General features: G+C 41.5%; 1 protein-coding gene across 9 annotated transcripts in view; it reads right to left on the bottom strand.

Moving 5' to 3' along the window:
- The window catches only part of CNKSR2 (connector enhancer of kinase suppressor of Ras 2), a 299,886-nt gene that overhangs the window by 136,434 nt on the left and 139,831 nt on the right, over positions 1-23,621 (bottom strand). For 8 of the 9 annotated variants that reach the window (XR_008318957.1, XR_008318956.1, XM_053306535.1 and 5 more), the window contains one exon: positions 21,927-21,995. The exons of the other annotated variant lie outside the window; for it this stretch is intronic. Coding sequence is in view for 6 of the 8 variants with exons in the window: in XM_053306535.1 (XP_053162510.1) it covers positions 21,927-21,995 (69 nt within the window). In the remaining 2 variants the exon portion in view is untranslated. The remainder of the gene's footprint in view (positions 1-21,926; positions 21,996-23,621) is intronic. 9 annotated transcript variants of the gene reach the window in all.

The following is a 23,621-nucleotide window of genomic DNA, read 5'->3' on the forward strand; positions in this document are numbered from 1 at the left end:
TACAAGGATGGCCTATATGCTTCTGTTTGTGCTAGGGAATGGAACAAAGTAACTGCTGGATTTTGTATTTTGTCAATATGGAGGATCAGCCATTATTGTCTCTTCATTCCATAAGTCCTGATGCAGCCTAGTGAGGCTAATCAACATAGGCGTGCTTAATTTCTTCTAGACACCATTTTAAGACTGTCTAAAAATCTTTTAGTGCTATTACACCAGGCTCATGTACAACATCAACTTTCTCTTTTGTTTTGCTTAACAGTCTGCCTCATGAACTCGAAAACTTGCATAGGATTTTGTGCCATTTTGGTTGGTCCAATTACACTAAGTACTAGAATCTTGGAAATGGAAATTCTGTCACATGCTCCCTCATCTGCTACAGCCAGCTTGCAAAATGTGTCAAGGACCCCCACGTTTCTGGGAACAGTAGTAGGATGGATAAATTAATTTTACATACTTCATGGGTTAGAATAAAGTCCGTATTTCTCCACTGAATGACTAAGCAGGATTTGCCTAGGGAACCTGCACTGTAGCTATCTAGGCCCTATACTAAGAGCACTCAGTAACTTTTCAAGGCATCTCATGGGGATTTCCCAGGTAGCAAATTTACTTCGAAGTTCCTGGGAGTGGTGGGTATGCGTTCTCAATGTCAGTGAGCTCTGAAGTCAGATCAAGGAATTAATGCTGATTGCTTTAAACTAGCTGAAGTCTGAAATCTTTTCCAATCCTCTGTGGTGTTGCAACTGAAGCACTGAATGAGCAAATCATGGTAATATGACTGTGGTGGATGGGAGAACTTGAAAACATTCTTAGAGTCAAGGTCAAGATCTGATGCTGAGGCACTTCTTCCTGGCTTCATTGTTTAGGAAGATTACTGCTCTATTGATTCTTACATAATATCCTGTCTATGCATTAAGCAACTGCTGAACTGGGAGCGCATCTTGAACAATACGTGTCAGTATTTACACTCTAATGCAGTGGCACTAGGCAACTTCACACAACTGTCAGCAAGTCCAATGCCTAGAAAAATGTCAGGAAATTATGGAACCAAGAGCCATGAGCCCAGTGAGTATGCCATACAAACTCGCAAGAGTCCATTTCCCGAGACATCCACCCCACATTTTACCAAATTTCATCTGGCATTCTCCATCCACTTGGAACCAAGATCTGAAGTTGGGCAAAGTACATTGGTAGAATGTTGGATGGACAGCTTGAGAATCTGAATGGGGTGGGTTCACATGATATCTGCCAGGAGCATGCTCTTTTGATTCAGTCATTTCCCCAGACACTGGACTTGATCGTGGTTACGTGAAGCTGCCCATTGTATAAGTCTACATTTGAAATAACTCCACTGATGCCAATGTATTAAATAATGATCAATTGGAAATTTGGTATAATAGGACAACAAACAAATTAGTTGTTTTATTTGACTGAATGATCAAACTTAGCAACTGGGGAACAATCTTGTGAACAGTGTAGGATATGTTTATTTAATTAAATAAGGGAAAATATTTCAATAAGTACACTGGGTCCAGCACACTCTGAATATCATATTATATATTGTAACGATGCTTTCATCATTTCCCCCTATTTCCTTGAAGACTGCATTGTTTTACATTAAAACGATCTCTGAACTAACTATAGCAAAGTTATAGAAAAGCTAATTGTATGTACATGATGGTAGCTCTGGAAAACTGGCATTATTAATTTATATACTTGAAAAGAAGTACTCACTGCAACATCGTTAACTGATAAGCAATAAGCAGAAACTCTACTTACTGCAGAGTTGCATACTATTATATTGTATTCTTTCTCCTCAACTATGCACAATTTTATGAAGATCACTTATCCAATATGTTACATGAACATTGTTTTGTAATTAGTCAGAAACATGTGTGTGAAATTCTACCATCAATTCCACTGCATTTCTGGAGGTGCAAGAAAAAATCAGAAATGTGATCACTTGCATACCAACAAGAATGAACTAATAAATCCACTGATCAACTTGTAAGAGAATATCCAAGAGAATGTACTAAAAAGTAGGCATTAATCTTATCCAAATTATTATTTGTTACATAAGTAATTACATAGGAATGTTGTGTTAATTATTGCATGACACATCCGATATCTGGATTAAACTCTGTTAATGTTTGGATTAGAATTCAATGATACTAAAAGATATTGTTTTAATTTGCTCCCAAAGCAGTGGGGAGGCATCCTCCTTGCCCAGTTAATGTTGTCCCCCAGATCCTCAGTCAGCCAGTAGTCAAGGATAGACTCATGCTTCCTGGGCAACGGTGATACTTGTCATAGTGTAGACTGCGTCAGCAAATCCCAATGTGCCCTTATTTCCATCCCTGGAGAGATGTCACTACTCATATATTGGCAACAGGGTGGGGAGACAATGATCCACTAGGACTTTCACACTGGATGAAATCAGTGTGAGCAGATTGATCCAATAAATGGCTTACTTTTTCAAAACACAATTCTGCCTCTCTTGATCACTTAGATTAGGCATCAATGCATTTACTATATTATGTCTTAACTAGAAACAAATATTGATTTATAAATGCAGTAAAGAAAGACCAAACCCAAAGAGCTCAGATCATAGTGAATATACCTATGATCCTGACCACCAGAGCCACTTTAATTATAAAGTGTCTATCACACTGACATATTGGGTCATGTTTATGCAACCCCAGACATATGATTCAACAATATTTGTCTAACATAAGGACACTCCTGTATGTACAAGGCACATCTCTTTGCTTATCATATGCAAATATCAGTGTTTGGAATTCAAGTCTTCTTTTCTACGTAACATAAGAAACACCACTCTGTTTGTTACATGAATAAAAAAGCCACAAGAAGGCCATGGTTTTCAACCCTTAACAAATAGGCTTCCAATCCATACTCATAATATGAAAACAAGTTGAACAATTAGAAAGGGATTATCATCCCCTGGTAACTGATCTATCTATCTATCTATCTATCTATCTATCTATCTATCTATCTATCTATCACCTTTATATACTGACCAAACTTTCATCTCTGGGCGATTAACATAAAACAAATAAAACACATATAAAAAGTTAAAAAAATTCAACAATTTAAAATCAATCACAAAATTAAAAACAACGAATTTTAAAAGTCTGAGAAAGCTTGGTTAAAAAGATGGATTTTCAGATTTTTTTTAAAATTGCCAGAGATGGGGAGGATCATTTCTCAGTAGGGAGCGCATTCCACAATCTTGGGGCAGCAACTGAGAAGGCCCGTCTTCGTGTAGCCATCAGACGAGTTGGCAGTAACTGGAGACGGACCTCCTCAGATGACCTCAATGGGCGGTGGGGCTCATAGTGAAGAAGACGCTCTCTTAAATACCCAGGGCCTAAGCTGTTAGGGCTTTGTAAGTTATAACTAGCACTTTGTATTTTGTCCGGAAACCTATTGGCAGCCAGTGCAACTCCATCAGCAAAGGAGTAATGTGGTCTCTCCAAGATGACCCAGAGACAAACCTGGCCACAGCATTCAGAACCAATTGACGTTTCTGGACTACGTACAAAGGCAGCCCCACATAGAGCACATTACAGAAATCAAGTCTGGAGGTTACCAACAGATGTACCACTGTTTTGAGGTCACTGATCTCGAGGAACGGGCGCAGCTGGCGTATCAGCTGGAGCGGATAGAAAGCACCCCTGGACACGACCTCAACCTAAGAAACCAGGGAGAGGTGTGGATCCAGAAGTACTCCCAGACTGCGAACCTGTTCCTTTTGGGGAAGTGTGACCCCATCTAGAACAGGCAGATCAAAATCATCTCTAGAGTTCTGACCCCACACAATAAGTACCTCTGTCTTATCTGGATTCAGCTTCAGTTTATTCTCCCTCATCCAGCCCATTACTGCTTCCAGGCAAGCATTTAGGGAGGATATGCCAGCTCCTGAAGAAGTTGACACGGAGAAGTAGATCTGGGTGTCAACTGGTAACACCCAGCTCCAAATTCTCTGATGATCTCTCCCAGCGGTTTCATGTAGATGTTAAAAAGCATTGGAGACAGTATAGAGCCTTAAGGGATACCATACTTAAGCTCAGATTTCGAAGAGCAACAGTCTCCAATTGACACCATCTGAAAAGTGGCCACTGCCAGAGATTGCCACCCAAAGGAGTTACCCCTTTCCAAAAAAGGCTTGCACACCGTTAAATAGTTAAGACCATTGTTACTGAGTGTCCCATTGGAACACAAAAATAGCCTTGCTGGATAAGGCCCAAGGTCCATCTAGTCCAGCATCCTGTTTTGCATAGTGGCCCAACAGAAACCTCTGGGAAGCACACAGGAATGAGCTGAGCGCATGCCGTCTCTGCTGCTGTTACATGTTAATTACAGCATGTGTTTATACTCTATAATGACTTCACATCCTGAAATGAGCTATCAGAGAAGCTATTTCTTATGGAGAGCTTTTCTGTTTGACCTATTCTATTTTGCAAGAATGTTGATTTTAGTCTGTGGTTTTCACCACTTAGAGCATTACCAAAAGTTGATTTTCTCTCTCAAACTGACACATTACTGCAGTGTGCTATTAGTGAATCTTTCATGTTTGAAGATATAATCTATAATTTTTAACTACAGCTAAACAGACAATATAGCTTCATACAGCCTTCAATAATATGATCTCAAAGCATTCTGGAGCAGGCAGCAGCAAGTGAATTAACCCATTCTTTTGTATTTCCCCTGTACCATTAAAATGCAAACATTTGTATATTTTCCAAAAGTTCTAGGGCTATATATTGCAGCTCATTCAGATCACAACAGGAAATATCTGCAATGAAAGTCTACGAGCTCTGCTGTCCAAACATGAACATACACAAAGTGTCATACCCTTCACAATAAGCTCTTTGACATATTTCTTATGAGATGATAATATAATGAATCTTCTGCTGTTAATGCATATATTTGTATACATACATGAAGGGTGTGTCCATCCAATTTTAATCTACCAAAAGCTCAGTCATTTATAAATGTATAGTCCAGTAAATTCTTTCATAGAATTACTAGATTTCCAAATGATGATATGCCTAAGTGATAGACTCCTTGCTTATATATTTTATTTGTTTGTTTGTTTGTTTATTTATTTATTTGACATATTTGTATACTGCCCCAAACTGAAGTCTCAGGGCAGTTCACAACAAAACACTAAACGATACATTAAAATCAATTAAATGCTAAAAATAGTTTAAAATAAATCAATAACAAACTAAAATTTAAAAAGTTAAAAAGCCTGGGTAAAAAGGCAAGTCTTCAGACACTTTTTAAAAGCTGTTAGAGAAGAGGAGACTCTTATTCCCACGGGAAGCATGTTCCAAAGTCTTGGGGTGACAACAGAGAAGGCCCATCCCTGGGTGGCCACCAGACGACATGAAGGTAGCCACAGACGAGCCTCCCCTGATGTACACAGTGGACAATAGGGATCATGCAGAAGAAGATGCTCTCTTAAGTACCATGGGCCTAAGCTGTTTAGGGCTTTATAGGTTATAACCAGCACTTTGTATTTTGTCCGGAAACTTATTGGCAGCCAGAGAAACTCCTGTAATATAGAAGTAATATGGTCTCTTTGAGATGACCCGGAGACCAACCTGGCTGCCCCATTTTGTACTAATTGTAGTTTCTGGACTACATACAAAATCAGCCCCACATAGAGTGCATTGCAGTAATCAAGTCTGGAGGTTACCAGCAAATGTACTACTGTTCTGAGATCATGAAGCTCAAGAAATGGACACAGCTGGCATATCAACCAAAGCTGATAGAAAGCACTTCTGGCCACTGCCTCAACCTGGGGAACCAGGGAAAGGTATAGATCCAGAAGCACTCCCAGACAGCGTACCTGTTCCTTCTGAGGAAGTGTGACCCCATCTAGAACAGGTAGATCAATATCGCATCCTGAGTGATGACAATAAGTACCTCCGTCTTGTCTGGATTCAGTCTCAGTTTGTTATCCCTCATCTAGCCCATTACTGCTTCCAAGCCGGCATTCAGGGAGGATATGCCTTTCCTGATGATGTTGACATGGAGAAATAGATTTGGGTATCATCAGCATACTGATAGCACCCAGCACCAAATCTCTGGATGATCTCTCCCAATGGTTTCATGTAGATATTAAAAATCATTGAGAGACCCCATATAAAAGCTCAGATTTTGAAGAGCAACAGTCTCCAAGTGACACCAACTGGAATCTGCCAGAAAGGTAGGAGCAGAACCACAGCAAAGCAGTGCCTCCCACCCCCAAACACCTCAGACGTTCCAGAAGGATACTATGGTCGATAGTCTCGAAAGCCACTGAGAGATCCACAAGGACCAACAGAGTCACACTTCCTCTGTCAAGTCCCAATTGGAGATCATCCATCAGGCTGACCAAGGCAGTCTCCACCCCACAGCCCGCCCGAAAACCAGTTTGAAATGGGTCTAGATAATCAGTTTCCTCCAAGACTGCCTGGAGCTGGGAGGCCACCACCCTCTCAATCACCTTGCCCAACCATGGGAGGTTGGAGACAGGCCTGTAGCTATTAAACTCTGAAGGATCCAAGGCAGACTCCTTAAGAATAGGTCTAATAATTGCCTCCTTTAAACAAGGAGGCATCCTGCCCTCCCTCAGAGAGATATTTATAATTGTCACCAGGCTCTCTAAAACAACCCCCTTGCCAGATAATATAAGCCATGTTGGGCAAAGATCAAGCAGACAGGTGGTAGGATGCACTGTTCCAAGCAGTTTGTCCACATCCTCAGAAGTAAAAAACTGAAATTAATCCAGTCTTATGACACAAAAGAAGTTGCTGGATACCTCTGCATCTGACACTGTGATAACTGTAGAGTCTAAGTCTAGATCGACCCAAATACGTGAGATTTTGTCCACAAAGAACTCATTAAAAGCATTACAGCGGGCAACTGATGGTTCTAAATTCTGATTCAAGGGAGTAGGGGGCCCTACTAGCCCCCTCACAACTCTGAATAGCTCAGCTGGATGAGAGTTTGCAGAAGCAATATGGGCAGAAAAGAAACACTGCTTTGCTGCATGTACAACCAGAGCATAGATCTTTAAATGCGCTCTATGTCGTAATCTGATTCGAGTTGAGTCTTCCTCCACTTGCACTCCAGTCATCTACCTTGCCACTTCAGTTCCCGCAGATCTTCCGTATACCAAGGATCCATTTTTGAAGCGGGTCAGAGAGGACGCTTAGGAGTGATCATGTCTACTGCCTTGGTGAGTTGATTATTCCAATTCTCCACCAGGGCTCAAGGTTGACTCAGCCTTCCATCCTTCCGAGGTCGGTAAAATGAGTACCCAGAATGTTGGGGGGCAATATGCTAAATCATTGTAAACCGCTTAGAGAGCTTCCAGCTATAGAGCGGTATATAAATGTAAGTGCTATTGCTATTGCTATTGCTAACCGGATCGCTGGCAGGGCCAACATTAAATCCTTCCAAGGCTTCTTGGAATCCTATTAGATCCAATAACCTTTTTGGATGGGCCATTCTAATAGGTCCCTCATCCCTGCAGAGGTGGTATGCAACTGTGAGTCCAACCTTAACCAGATGGTGGTCCGTCCATGACAATGGGGAAATCACAGGAGTCCCCACCCACGGAAAACCACCTTGATCAGAATGCAAGATCAGATCAAGTGGGTGACCAGTAACATGTGTTGGTCCAGAGACCACTTGGGACAGGTCCATAGTTGTCACAGCCGCTATGAACTCCTGAGCTGCACCAGACAACCAGGTCCCAAAATGTATACTGAAGTCCCCCAGCACCATAAGCCTGGGGGACTCCAATGCCAAATCCGAGACCAAGTTCGCAAGCTCAGTTAGGGACTCTGTTGGGCAGCAGGGTGATCGGTACACCAACAGAAGTCCCAATCTATCCCTGGTCTCCAAACCTAAGTACACACATTCAATATGATCAGACACTCTGACAGGGATCCTGGTAAAGGAGATATTAACCTTAAAGACCACAGCTACTCCACCTCCCTGCCCACACTCCCTTACCTGCCTTACCTGAGAGTAATACCATCTTTGTAAAATCTCTTCCAGTTAATCTGCTATTTAAGAACAACAAAAAGAACAAAAAAACCCACCTTTAATTAAGGAAGCATCTTAATAAAAGGTTTCAGCATGTCAAGCAGAAGCCAAACTCATGTACTTAAGAACATAAGAACATAAGAACAGCCCTGCTGGATCAGGCCCAAGGCCCACTGGCCTTTTTCACAGCTGTCGCACATTGAGTCAACACTTTCAATGAGCTGTTCACCACGACCCCAAGATCCCTCTCCGGGTCAGTCACCGACAGCTCAGATCACATCAACATATACTTGATGTTGGGGTTCTTCGTCCCAATGTGCATCACTTTACACTTGCCAATATTGAAGTGCATTTGCCACTTTGTCGCCCATTCACCCAGTTTGGAGAGATCCTTTGGGAGCTCGTCACAATCTGTTTTGGATTTCACTACTCAAAAGAGTTTGGTATCATCTGCAAATTTGGCCACCTTGCTGCTTAACCCTGCTTCTAGATCATTTATGAATAAATTAAAAGGCACTGGTCCCTGTACAGATCCCTGGGGGACCCTACTTCTTACTTCCCTCCATTGTGAACACTCTCTATTTATCCCTACCCTCTGTTTCCTGTCCTTCAAGCAGTTAGCAATCCACACATGTACTTGTCCCCTTATCCCATGACTGCTAAGTTTCCTCAGGAGTCTTTGATGAGGAACTTTGTCAAAAGCTTTTTGGAAGTCCAGGTATACTATGTCAACTGGATCACCTTGATCCATACACTTTTTGACACTCTCAAAAAACTCCAAAAGGTTGGTGAGGCAAGATTTACCTTTGTGGAAGCCATGCTGGTTCACTCCCAGCAGGGCCTGTTCTTCTATGTGCTTTACAATTTTATCTTTGAGGATGCATTCCATCAATTTTCCTGGAACGGACGTTAAGCTAACCGGCCTGTAATTTTCCTTGAAAGCTATTGTGGCATAGTGGATAGAGTGTTAGACTGGGAAAGACCCGAGCAAATCCCCATTCAGCCACAAAACTCACTAGGTGACTCTGGACCAGTTACTTCTCTCTCAGACTAACAGTTGTGAGGATAAACGTAAGCCATGTACACTGCTTCCTCAGAGGAAGAGTGGGATGTAAATTTAAATTGTATCCCAAAAGGTAAAGTGAAAGTTGAATTTTTAAAAAGTTTTTAAAGCCCCCTCCCTCCCTCTCCCTCTTTCTCTCTAACACACACATTTATAATTTTGCTGGATTTCATAAGATAACCATTTCATATGCTTCTAAGTGGTACAGATATTAGCAGGAACCAGGGACTCTTATGAAGAAGGAACAAATGTTAACTGTAGACAGCAGAAGATAAAAAGTGTAGCTGGTTGAGAAAACCAACCAGCACAAACCGATTTGTAGAATGACTTTACAATTAAAATTCAAGAGAAACTGATACACCATAACTGAAAACTACAACTTATTTCATTTACCATCATTCTTGAGACACTTTGGATAAGAACATAAGAACAGCTCTGTTGGATCAGGCCCAAGGCCCATCTAGTCCAGCATCCTGTTTCACACAGTAGCCCACCAGATGCCGCTGGAAGCCTAAAGGCAGATGTTGAGGGCATGCCCTCTCTCTTCCTGTTACTCCCCTGCAACTGGTACTCAAGAGGAGGCATCCTGCCTTTGAGGCTGGAGGTGGCCTATAGCCGTCTGACGAGTAGTCATTGATAGACCTCTTCTCCCTGAAGTTATCCAAACTCCTCTTAAAGCCATCCAGGTTGTTTGTGGACACCACATCTTGTGGCAGAGTTGATTATGCGTTGTGTGAAAAAGTACTTCTGTTGGTTGGTCCTAAATTTCCTGGCATTTGCCCAACTAGCCCGCCCTGTGTGATAAAGATGAGAATGCACCATGAACACACAAAGCATGCTGTTACTTGAAGGTGGAGTTCCTCTGAACAATTAATAATAATACTTTAAAGTCTACCAAAAGTGTATACACTCTAAATACCCCTAATGAAGGGATCCCTAAATGAAGATTTAGTAATTCATATAAACAGTTTATTCCAAGTTAACTCATTGTTCTTTCCCCATGTGTATGTGTGTTTTAATAAACGTACACATTCTTGCAATATTGCCCCAATGTCTATTTCAACTCCCTTGACAAAAGGAGAACTGTAATAATGCCCCCCTTTTAAAAGCAGCCTTCCCCATACTTCAAACTTCCCTAATATGTTACTTCAAACTTCCCTAATATGAATCCAAACTCCAGCTTTTGTTCTGTCATCTGTATCTTGTGCCTCATTTTAAGAAGTTGCTGTGTAGCCAGCAACAATAATGTTCCAGTTTAAGGCATTAGCAGTGCAAAATGATTTTATTTTTAATGTATGATTTGAAAATACTGGTGAATATCCAAAGAACAACTCTCAGTGGTTGAAGAAGTTTCGTTTGTGCAAGGAGGAAGTGCCTTTTACCAACTATAGCCTGTATGCCAGCTGCGACACTACTTGGAAAAGTCAGACCTGACCTCAGTCACTCATGCATTGGTACTGGAGGGGTGTGGTATAAATATTTTAAATAAATAAATAATAAATAAATATGATTTTCACCTCCATAAAACTGGTTCCTGAGTATCCTTGAACAGCCAGAACACACTGACTGCGCAGGAGAGGATGCAGGGCAAGTGAGCATCCACAGAATAAACCTTGGTTGAGGGGCAAGGTCCAGTGGTGGCTGGTGATTTTTAAAGTTGGTGAGTTGTGGGGCATGTGTACTATGTGTGTTTTATATTGCTCATGAGCAGTGTTCGACTTTGAGCAGGTTTGGTTTGACATTTTGGGGTTGAGCCGAACCACCCCCCAGTTCGGCTCAACCCCGAACCAACCCTACGGCTGTTCAGGTGGTATGCGGACCAAATAGTATATATATATATAAATATTTTAAATTCAACTTACCCTGTTCAGGGGGCTTCTCTGAGGCAGTGGGGTGTGTGTGTGTGTGTGTCTCCTTAACCCTGCTAGACTCCATCATTGCAGTCATCGCCCAGTTCAGGTGGTCTTCGGCCTTTAACGGGCCCTTCCCCTGGTGTGATGGCCATTTTGGAGGCCGGCACGCATGTGCAAATGGCCCCTGAGTGGCCTGGGTCATGATCTGGCCACACAGGGGCCACTTGCACATGCACAGCAGCCTCCAAAATGGTCACTGTGCCAAGGGAAAGGTCCGACTCCAGAAAGGGCCAAAGACCGCCTGAACTGGGTGATGGCTGCAGTAACGGAGGCTGGCAGGTGGAGGATCTCCTTGCCCCGCTCCCCGCCAACTTGGAGAAGCCCCCGGAAGGAACAAGTTGATTTTATTTTTACACACACACACACACACACACACACACACACACACACACACACACTTTGGTCTGTGTGACCCCACCCCCCAGACCAGGGTGGGGGAGTTCGAGGGAGATGCCATACCATACCAGGTCAGCTGGTTCCATGCACACCCCTAGTGCATAGCACACACTGTTTTAGCACACCATATTTAGACATGAATATTTCTTGTACATGTTTTTGGAGACACCAGCCTACAGCTAGTGAATAATTACAACCATCATCAATTGGCTTCAGGGATTGTAGCTGCCAAATCATTAGCTGTTATACTGGGATGTTGCAGATGAGAGGCCTCTCTGCACTGGCAGCAAAGTGCCTCTGTGGATACACAGAGAACATTTTCCTCATTACTGCATAACCAAGCCAGGAGACACTCTCCCCAAATGAGAGGCCATATTTAAGAACATAGGAAGCTGTTCCTATGAGGAGTCTTACTACATCATACAGAGATGAGGAGTCTTACTACATCAGTTTTCTGCAGTCCCCTTACATGAAATCTGTGAGCATGTTCTGGAGTGTTTTCATCCTTCCAGACAAGCAGCAGTGCCCCTCAGTTAAAGTGTTCTGAGGTTGTGTTCTGATTCTCTTCCTCCCCTTTAAGACAGTCTACAAACAAAAGTAGGTGATTTCTCATTCACAGCATTTCAGCATTTCCCCCATTGTGAATGCTAAATGACCTATTTTTTGCTGTCTGGAGCAGGGGAAGTCAAATGAATCAAGAACAGTCCTGTGTGTTTCAGTAGAGGACATTTGTGTAATTTACACTGCCGAACATGCAGTACAATGTGGTCTGCTAACGTTACTCGTATAATTTATGTATACCTTTGCACCAGATATAATTGGAGGACAATGTAGAATCCTAGTTCATCCTACTATCACACTGAAAGGAGGAGCCCTATTTATTATTTTAAAATATTTGTACCACTTTTCAAAGATTCAAAAAAAGTTTTTGAAAAGTAGTATGTACCCCATTGCTGAAATGCCCTGAGTATGTAGCCCTATTGCTAAAATGTAATGAAATCATTAAAGTGGTTTTGTTTGCTTATTATATTATTAATATAAACATTATTTTAATACAGTGCTAAAATGCTGTCAGTCTTTTGTACCTCATGTTTTAACCAGCACTCTTTAGCTATGAAATTGTTCATGGACTAGGTAGAAAGAAAGAACAGTGAGCTTATGTTGGTGGAGCTACATGTTATGCATTAGTTCAAAAAATAAAGAAAAAGAAAAAGCCAGCCTTGAAAATAAAACTGAACATAAACTCATTCACTGATTGAAAATAAAACGGCTAATATTATAATGCCCTTATACAAAACTATGGTACGAGCACACTAGGAGTACTGAGTACAATTCTGGTCACCACATCTAAAAAAGGACATTGCAGAACTGGAAAAGGTGCAGAAGAGGGCAACCGAGATGATCAGGGGCCTAGAGCACCTTTCTTATGAGGCAAGACTACAACAACTAGGGCTTTTTAGTTTAGAAAAAAAGATGACTGCAGGGAGACATGATAGAGGTCTATAAAATCATGCATGGTGTGGAGAAAGTGGATAGAGAGAAATTCTTTTCCCTCTCACATAACACTAGAAACAGGGGGTCATCCCATGAAATTTAGGACCAACAAACAGAAGTACTTTTTCATACAACACATAATCCACTTGTGGAATTCTCTGCCACAAGATGTGGTGACAGCCAACAACCTGGATGGCTTTAAGAAGGGTCTAGATAACTTCATGGAGGAGAGGTCTATTGACGGCTACTGGTTGGAGGGCTGTGGGCCACCTCCAGCCTCAAAGGCAGGATGCTTCGAGTACCAGATGCAGGGGAGTAACAGCAGGAGAGAGGGCATGCCCTCAACTCCTGCCTGTGGCTTCCAGCGGCATCTGGTTGGCCACTGTATGAAATAGGATGCTGGGCTAGATGGGCCTTGGGCCTGATCCAGCAGGGCTCTTCTTATGTTCAGCCTTCCTTCATATGAAAGAACTGAGTTATATTCTCTTTATGACTAAATTTGCACTTTCTGCTTTGTCCTCTTTTTTTGGTGATGTGCACCTGACTACCCTAGAGAAGAGCCAAGACAGGAGGAGGAGATTTGATCAGAGCCCAGGGAACCCTGGATTGGGCTATAACAAGCAAACATATTATGCAGTATGGAATGGAAATATGTTGTGTGTGTGTGTGTTCATTCTTAATAAAGCATCCAACAATGTAACTTCCTTCAGTTACAATTAAAATACACATATGGAATTGAGTAATGGAACTTGTGAACAGCGGATTGTAAAAAATAATAACCAGATTGGCAGTGATAAGATGTGTTAATTAGAACATGCTCTGACAAATCATTTGCTTCATTGAAAGGTCACAACTTTTAAAAAAGCAGTTAATACATATTTGTTCACCCAGGCTTTTAATTAGATTTACAGTTTTTAATTGTTTAAGTTTGTGTTAAATTTTAAATTATTTTAATCTGTTAATATTTTTAATTTGTATTGTTGTAAACCGTCCAGAGATGTAAGTTTTGGGCGGTATCCAAATGTGTTAAATAAATAAATAAATAAATAAATAAATAAATAAATAAATATTGCACAAGTAGCAAGCATGACTTGTCCCCTTTGCTAAGCAGGGTCTACCCTGGTTGCATATGAATGGGAGACTATGTGTGTGAGCACTGCAAGTTATTCCTCTTAGGGAATAGAGCCGCTCTGGGAAGAGCATCTAGATTCCAAGTTCCCTCCTTGGCATCTCCAAGACAGGGCTGAGAGAGATTCCTACCTGCAGCCTTGGAGAAGCCGCTGCCAGTCTGTGTAGACAATACTGAGCTAGACAGACCAATGGTCTGACTCGGTATATGGCTGCTTCCACATGGAAGACACCTCCATAAACATACTATGGCACCTTATACTATCTGAAAAGCTGCTCTTGACAGCCAGAATCCTCTCAGGAATGGCATATAATATGGCACAGGGGACTGCAGCTGAAGGATCAAAAGCAATAGCCATAATGTACAAGGGCAGCCACCACCATATAGAAAATATTTGTTTTAGTGCTAGCCATCTCCAGGAACCTTAAATACACAGTGGCTGATATCCTGATAAGTGGGTGCATAAGCAGCAGCTATGGAGATGCAGCGGTACCTTCTCTGCTGCCTCATCTCCCTCTGTTGCACATAGGTTGCTCTGCAGCAGAGCAGGTAGACACTTGCCATTGGGTCATTTCCCTTCCAATCACAGTGATTAGCAGGGAGGGATGTTTCCTTTTTTTCTGAAATCCTGACACTTCTGCATGAAATGGGGGGTGGTATCAAGCCCTAGGAAGGTTCACCATTAACTTCAAGAGAGGGCTACCACGCCTCAAAGATTTTTCCAATTCTGACTTACAGTAATACTATTTCAATAATTTATCATTATTTCCTATGGGCCACTATATCCTACAGAATGATACATCAATTAATTCAATCCAGGTTGATGCAATTATCAGATGCATGATTCAGTAATCACTTCCATGGGATCAGAATCAGATTGGATTTGATAATTTCATCTGCGCACAGCATGATTGTACCTACTATCAATTCTAGATAACATTCTGAATTTCATAGTAGAGCAATTCTAAATGCACACTTCCTTTGAAAGGGGATATTAAAGTAGACCAAATATCATGAACAGAATGAGGTGCTAGCACTGTTCCACAAGTAATAGCAGAAAAAAATGCACAGTGCTATAGCAGCTCTCATGCTTCTGCTATATTAACCATCAGCTACAATTAAAACAGGCACTAACTACTCACCTATAATAAATCTTTTCCCTATACCTGAGGCAGTCCTGTAGCCAGGATGGATCAGTGGGCGCACTGCCACACCTAGAGCACAAATTTGCCCCTCCTAGGGTTTTGTTTGTGTAACCCTGTGAGTGTAGCCCCCTGTCGGAGCACAAGAACAGATGAGTATTTTGGACCTTTGGGGTCCAAAGTAGATCCATAGTGTGGATCTAGGGGGAGAGTTTTTCTGAGGAAAATGCTGGATGGAGGAAGCAACTAGGGATGTGCATAAAATGAATTTTGTGTTCTGTTCTGAGACTGGAATGGAATACAAAATCCCTAGGACATTCCATTGGGTATTTTAGAACATCCCAAGCACCATTTTGGACTCCAAAATGGTACTCTTCTGGCCTCTGCGCATGTGTGGCAGCCATTTGCATGGCACTTGGAACATTTCAAGTGTTCTGAGTCAGAACAGGGTCATTCCACTCTGAGCTCACAACAGGTCCTTCAACTGTTCCGAGCTCAGAACACTTGAAATGCCTGGTTCATGGTCATAACGTTCCAACCGCGTACCATTCTGCACATCCCTAGAAGGAACAGGGTATGAGAGGCAAGCAGTTAAATTCTGGATTGAGAGGATCAGAGTGAGGGAGCGGTGCAAGGAGACAAGACAAGCAGGAAGACAATGTCAGCTCTCTTGAGCTAGGGACAGGTCTAGAGCCAACTAAATCATTGAACTCTGAGGGTTTCCCATTGTGTGTTTGGGTGAAGGATTTATTACTATATACATGCTGGAATCATTTTTATCATTTATTTCCCTTCCCCCCTCCCCTACTTTTGTTGAATAAACCTCCATTCTGGTAATGTATATATATTTGAAAAGGAGCTCACTGGATCACTATTAGCCTACCCTTAGCCCTGATAGAATTACAGTAGGGTGGGACCTCACTACACTAGTCTGGAGTTCCTCTGTATCATTTACACCCCCTCCCACACCTAATTGAGCTCAGGGCCTATCATCTCATTTGCAACTGGAGAGGTGCTGACTGTGAAGGTGAGGGTTACATTTGTAAACCTGGCTTTTTAATTTTGTGACATAACTACGACTGCCTCCATTTAAAGAATGACAGCTTGTTTTGAAAACAATAACAATTATATTGTGTGTGGTAGTGGTGGTGGTGGTGGTGGTGATGATGATGATGTCCCCTCCAAATGTGCAGTAGGACTGCATCAAAAGCCTGCTCACTCAAGCTGGATTTTTCACTTGCTGACTCAGAGTGGATTTTTCATGATCACATCCATCCTATAATTACTTAATTGTTCATGGGGATAGGGTTGTGCATTTTGTTTTATTTCTATTTTGTTTTTGGCCCGAATCCGAAACACCCTCATTTTGTTCTTTGTTCGAAATCAGCTAATCCGAAACACCTTCATTTTGTTCTTTGTTCGAAATTGCAAAATCTGAATCCGAAACATTTGGGATTTTAAAAAATGGCCCCAGGGCAAAATGAGTGGGTTGGGGTGGTAGTACCCAATGGGTGGAAGCTACCACCCACATTTCAGAGGAACTGGGCAAAGGGCTGATATTTGGTGAATTTTTGAAGTTTAAGATTTTTCCCATAGGGAATAATGGAGGTTTCAGCAAAAGTATAGCTTCATGTGGGGGGGAAAGGGGCAGCCCAGAGCAGAGTTGGGTGGGTGGTAGTGCCCAGTGGGGGTAAGGAAGCTGCTAGAATTATTTCAAAGGAATTGAGCAGAGGGTTGATTTGTAAAGATTTAATGGAGTTTATGCATCTTTAAGGTTATTCCCCATAGGGAATGATGGAGGTTTCAGCAGCCCCATAACTGCACTTGGGGGGCACCACGGTGGCCCAAAGCAAGTGGTAGTGTAGAGCATAGAGGGTGCCAACCACCCCCATGGGTTGCTAACCCATCGGGTACTGGGTCATGTTGTTTTTGAGATGTTTTGAGTGTAGATTCTCTGGTAGCATATGAGAATGGATTCATGGTTTGTTGTTGAAAATCTCAACTGCTACCAGAGAATCTAAACTCAGAATACCTCAGAAACAACAGAACCCAGCACTCCATGGGTTAGCAACCCATGGCAGTGGTTGGCACCCTATGTGAACTACAACACCACTCACTCCCGGCTACCCCAGTGCCCCCCCCCCAGGTGGAGTTATGGGTCTGCTGAAACCTCCATTATTCTCTATGGGGAAAAAAAACAAATATGCATAAACTCCAACAATTCCTAAGAAATCAGCCCTTAACCCTATTCCTTTGGAATCTGGGTTATGGCAGGCACCCCTTGGGGCAACCCAACCCACTGTTTTGCCCCTCAGACCCCCTTTCTGCCCCAAAGACATGTAAACTTCAGAAATTCTTTTAAAAATCAGCCCTTTTTCCAAAACCTTTGGAATCTGGGTGGCAGCAGGCACCCATTGGGGGCTACCACCTGACCCACTCTTCTGCCCCCAAAGCCCACTTTCTGCCCTGAATTCACCCCAAATAACATCAACATCACACATCAACAACAGCAGAGCTTTGCAAAGAACCAGACAGATTTCCAAAGGTCATGTGTACACACACACACACACACACACACACACACACACACACACACACCAGAAATGCAATTGATCTACACACAACAGTGTGAAACAACAACAGTGAAATGCACACTGCCCCATGCAGTGTGCACACTGCCCCACTGGCCAATGAGGGTAAATGCACACTGCCCCGCTGGCCAATGAAGGTAAATTTTACCCTTAAATTTCCTTAAAAGGAGTAAGGAGCCAATTGCCAGCAGATAAGCCCATGCTTTCGCTGGCCAATCTGGAGGCCTGAAGGACTGGAAATTCCAACAGATGTCAAAACTCAAAGTGGAGATTGAAGGAGAAAGACTTTTCGCGATTTCAAAATGGAGTTCTGAAACAGCCGAAACAACAAAATGTTTTGTTTCCGAAACAGAGATGTTTTGTTTTGGCTACAAAATGTTCTGTTTTGAGCATTGAGTGTTTTGTTTTGGCTACAAAACAGCCGAAATGGCCTGTTTTGTGCACAAAACGTTTTGTATCCGAAACGAAACGCACATCCCTACATGGGGATTGGCAGTGGGGGGCTTCCTATTATGAACTTCCTAATATGGGCTAGAGTTAGACTCCATCCCTTGGATTTTCCATTGCCCTGCTTTTCAGTTTTAATTGTGTTCTGTACTTAGTCAGCAATAAAGAAACATATTTGTTTGCCTTCAACAAAAGGAAGAGTTTGTTTCTTCTGAAATCATTACAATACCAAGTAGAGTTGGGTGTTTAAATGGTGTAATAAAGAGATACAGTGATCTGGATAAATATCTACCCTAAGTCATCCATTACTCTTTTAAAACACCTACTATACCAGGGGTTCTCAACCTTGGGTCTCCAGATGTTGTTGGACTACAACTCCCATTGTCCCCAGCCACAATGGCCAAAGGCGGAGGATGATGGTTGTAGTAGTCCAACAACATCTGGTGTCTCAAGGTTGAGAACTCTTGCGCTATACTAACAATCATATTGGCTAAAAGGATTTCCCCCCCCTGGACTGCTTAATGATGGCAAAGATGAAAACAGAACTCTAGAGAAATAGTCACACTCCTGGATATACTACAATTGGCTGGCTGCTCACCTTTTATTCATTCATTCATTCACCATATTTTTATACCGCTTGATACGTAAATCTCTAGGCAGTGTACAAATACCAACATTAAAATCACAGGTTAAAATACATAAAACCTGATAAAAACAATATAAAACAACTTATTAAAATTCTAATTAAAAGCTTGCAAGAACAGGAAAGTCTGGTCTTGAGTACAACCTAGGTTGTACTTAGGCCAGGGCTTCAAGCATCCCAGAGTTACACCACTTGCCCTATTCTTTCTCATTCCCCCATGAATATATGCACAGCAGCATGAGGTCTTTTCAGGGTTTCTGGGAAGAAAGATTTACATAGCAACCAGTAAAGAATTTCAATTGCTTTCTACAATGAGTTTCCAATTGCTGAATTAGTCTTTTCCATACATGTAGCACAGGCATCTGTGAATTAACATTTTCTGCTCTAAGAGACCAGGTTTTTCTTGCATTTGAAAACAAAAGGACAGCTAACCTTAATTTTGATAACCTTTTACATTACTTTAATTCTAGGAAAAAATAAAAGCCGCAACTGTTGTAAAGTATGATTGTAAAGTATGGCTGTCAATTTCTTGCTCTCTGAAAGGATGTACTGAGAACCTATTCTCCAGAAAGCTTAAACATTTTATTAGCTTAAGGAATGAAGTCTATTATGTAATAAACAAGTTAAGGATGTTAATCTCATTGAATTCAAGAAGAAAGTTATGCATATTGTTGTCAACACCACTGTCCCTAAATGACTAACTCTGTTTGCATTGGAACATGTTCTTACATGGTTTCCTGGGCTTTTCTTGTGATAGAAAATTAAAACTGTTTTTTTGAGAAACCAAGCTCCACTACTTTTTCACATCCTAGTTATAGCATAAATTATTTTGTTTTACACCTTTTGGTATCCCCTTGTTCATTGTGTCCTTAACATCCTTCTTGCTAATGAAACAAAAAATATACCAGCTAGGGGTGTGCATGGAACCATTTTTGGTGGTTTGGTTCAAATTTGAACCAAACCGCCAGTCTGCAAACCAGTTTGTTAGAACCAGGTCCCTTTTACAAGCATAGCCCCTTAGACCGAGCTGAACCACACTGAACCAGTTTGGGCTGAACCGGTTCGAGCAGAAACAGACCTGGTTCAGTTTGAACTCAGTTTGAACACCCCTTTTGGGGGTGTTTGGTCCAGTTCGAGCACAAACCGGTTGAGCCAGGCAGGTTTGAATTGAACCTGGTTCTATTTGAACCAGTTCTGCACACCCCTAATTCCAGGCATTTAATTCCTGCTGTTCATAATGAATTTTCTATTGACTTTACATAACCTGTTATGTAGTTAATGCTCTCTCTACATGGAGAGTATTGAGGGGAGAAGGTCACTGCCTCACATCCCCCTCTGGGAAAATATTCAGCTGGCACTGTGCACTGACCTCCCCCCCCCCCCAAAGTAAGTTCAGTTGTAGCTGCCCCACCTAATGAAGAAGGCTGGCTACATGGCTGCCTCAGGACCAAAACAGATACAACATAGGTGATCCACAAAATGGATCTGCTAACATTTTTAAAATTAATAAATTTTAAAACATTTCCCCATAATTTTTATTGAAACAGCAGCACAGGAAGAAGGAATGTTTAACCCATTTCCCATTCCATTTTCCTAATTTAAACTGCCCCCCAAGCAGTTATTAGCCCCTCTCAGGAAAAAACACAGATCATGGAACACAGATTTCCTTTGTCACATCTATTTTGGCCCCAAGTTTGCTGCCCGTTCTCTTCACGTCTCTGTTCCCTCTGGATTTTCATATGCAAAATTTTATTACTAGGGCCATGAATGCCAAGTAGGCCCTAGGAACATACCTTTCCAACAGAAATTAACCTCAGTTTGCTGTTTTCAGAGGTAGAATGGACACAAATGGCCCAAGCAAAATTCAACCACCACCTACAAAATAAAATCCCCTTCTCTTGCCTGCCTCTCCCTCTGACTCCTAGCTTTTCACAAAAGGAAATTCCATTCCATACCCAGTATCCATCCCATACCCTTGTTTCTTACCTAGAATGATGCTCTCCCTCCCACATGGCAGCACAGTTCCTTTTCACACAACTGAGGTGGAACGGGTGGTATCTCCATTCTACCCCTTCCTTAACTAGGTCTTTGCTTAACTTTGTAAACCCAGTCTAGCCACCAGCGATGGGCCCATTCAAGTGAGGCAGGTAGAGGCAGAAAACAAGCCATAGGTGCTGCTCTTTCCCACTCTTCTTGCCCTACCTCAGCTACCTCCCTCAGCTCACCTCACCATTGTGCTAACCCCAGAGGTGTATGACGTGCTCATCCATCAGGGTTAACATGCTGGTGGGGTGAGATGAGGTAGAGAGAGGCAGCTGGGTCAGGATGAGAAGAGTGGGAACAAATTGTACCTGCAGCTTCTTTTCTGTTCACTCCCCAACCCACTTGGATGAACTGCAACTGCCTGCCATCCAGATAAAGCAGAAGAAAAACCAGATCTCACATGTCATGATCCTCTACAACATCTAAATGTAGTAATTCCTATGCAAATTATTTTCCCTGTAGTTTTAATGTTTATACCGCTATAGAATTTCCAAATGATATAATATTACATCTGGATGAGCATATGCCATTAAACTAGGTTGCTAGTTACTCCCAAAATGGAGTAACCACAATGGAGTACCTATTTGGTACCTAAGCCTCAAATAAAAACCCCCTGTAAGTATAGTGATAAAATCTTGGGGTGTCCAAAGATGCAAAAAACTCAGCTAATTTAGTATTGGAGGCAGTGACTGTGATCCACAATCCTACACACCTAGGCTCCCATTTTGGAGCCTAACATAGTTCCATGTGTATTGGGGTTTTTCCCTTTACTTACTTACTTACGTCTTTCTGGATAATGGCCATTATTTAAGATGAAATGGCCAGTCTTTCATACTTTTTCTTATTTAGCATAAATAAAAGTGACAAAAAAGCTAGGGTTTTGTTTTGTTTTAATCTCTCACATGAAAGCTACTAAAAATTGTAAAACAATGTTTTCAGTCTGTGTTGATGATAACCTAGTGCATCTTCATCTTAGTGATACAGAATTCAGTTATACATACCACAGTTTGGTGATTAACTTGAATCACTTCATCTCCAGCATGGATTTTCTTACACCGGTCTGCAGGTGACTGAATTTAAAATAAAAGAGATGATAAAGAATACAGTCCTTATTGGCTATCATCTCTCCTTTTCCAAAAGCAAGATTGCTAAGCTATGCAAACTGTGTTAGATCTGTACTTATATTTTCCAGCAAGATTTATTTTTAAAAAAAATATATTCTTCTGAAATTTTCATACAAAAACACCTGCCAGGATATACCACTTCTCATTTAATAATATTCAAACCAAAATATCAATAGAGATAGAACTTTACAGACCCAGAGAATGACAACATCAGAAGCAATTAGAAAACTCCACATTACTGCATAGAAGCTGTGTCTATTTGAAAAACTACACAAAGCAATAGCAACTACACAAAGCTTAGCAACTTTCTTTTCCATAGCATTATCTCTTTCCAAAAGTAAGACTCCTGCCATGTAAGCATAAATATATTATGCTTCTCATTTGAGGGGAAAAGACCTAATAAACTGAAATGAAAAATCTCACTGATCATTGCAGTTTCCAAGTAACCTCATTTAACAGCCTATGTTTGCTTAAAACCTTCAGGTGACAAGTTAAACTGCATCAGAAGTAAACACTGACCAATAATCAAGTTAAGCTTCTGCCACATAGTGCACTTTATCCACTTCTTTAAGCACTCTCTAAACCCAGAAGTGCATCCCCAAGGGACCCACTTCCATGTATCAAGGAGCACTTCAGCAGTGGAAGAGTTTGGCAAAAATCGCCCCCATCTAGACAACCGGCAGAGCACTGCTAGTCTGCAGCACAAGAGCTCCAGCACTCCTCACAGAGCACTGATGTTTGCTAGTCAGGATGTCAGTCAGTGTACAGTGAATTCCTAGTTCACTCCTATGGTAAACTCGGAGAGCTTCCTAGAACATGCCCATGAGAAATCAACAACACACAGAGACTTCTTTGGAAATACTAAGGGGTTACCAATATGGAAATCGTTAACTGAATGTGGCAAGTCTGAAAACCAATTAGTTAGCATATTCTCCAACCTAAAAAACAAAAAACCCCTACAGGATATTCTCTACTGGGGAGTATAACAAGATCATCATACATTTATAAGTGCCCCACACACCAATGCATTTCAATTGCTTTCCAGACAAGCCCAAACTAAATTTGCCCTGAAGTTCTGTTGGGCAGTGCAGCGGGGAGAGAAATGAATCCATCCCATAATGCCTATTCACAGAAAACCCAGAACTTCAAGGAGTTCAATTCATGTGCTATTACCAGAAAGTATTTATGTCAAGTCCTATAGCTATGATTGTTCTTTGGCAACCAGGGGATTTTTAAAAATGATAATTTAAAAAAAACTAAGAGCATGACTGAGCAAAGATTGCACACATGTAAACCTCATGGATGTCAATGGAAGAGTTAAGCATGTGCTAACAGCTTCACCTCAAAATAAATGCAGTTTAAAAGTGCATATCTTCAGATGGGTTGTGGACTGAGTGCTTTACAAATTATACTGACCTTCCAGATTTTTTTAAAAAAATAAAGTTTTGGTAACTGAATAGTAAGTGGATAACCTAGAGAAGAGGAAGTACATATACATTCCAAAATTACTGAGATCAAAGCAAGCAGTTTGATTCTTAAGTCTAGAAATAGTATAGTTGTCACCTGATTAAA

This window comes from Hemicordylus capensis, chromosome 3 (genome assembly GCF_027244095.1).
Source record: "Hemicordylus capensis ecotype Gifberg chromosome 3, rHemCap1.1.pri, whole genome shotgun sequence".
Lineage (NCBI taxonomy): Eukaryota > Metazoa > Chordata > Lepidosauria > Squamata > Cordylidae > Hemicordylus > Hemicordylus capensis.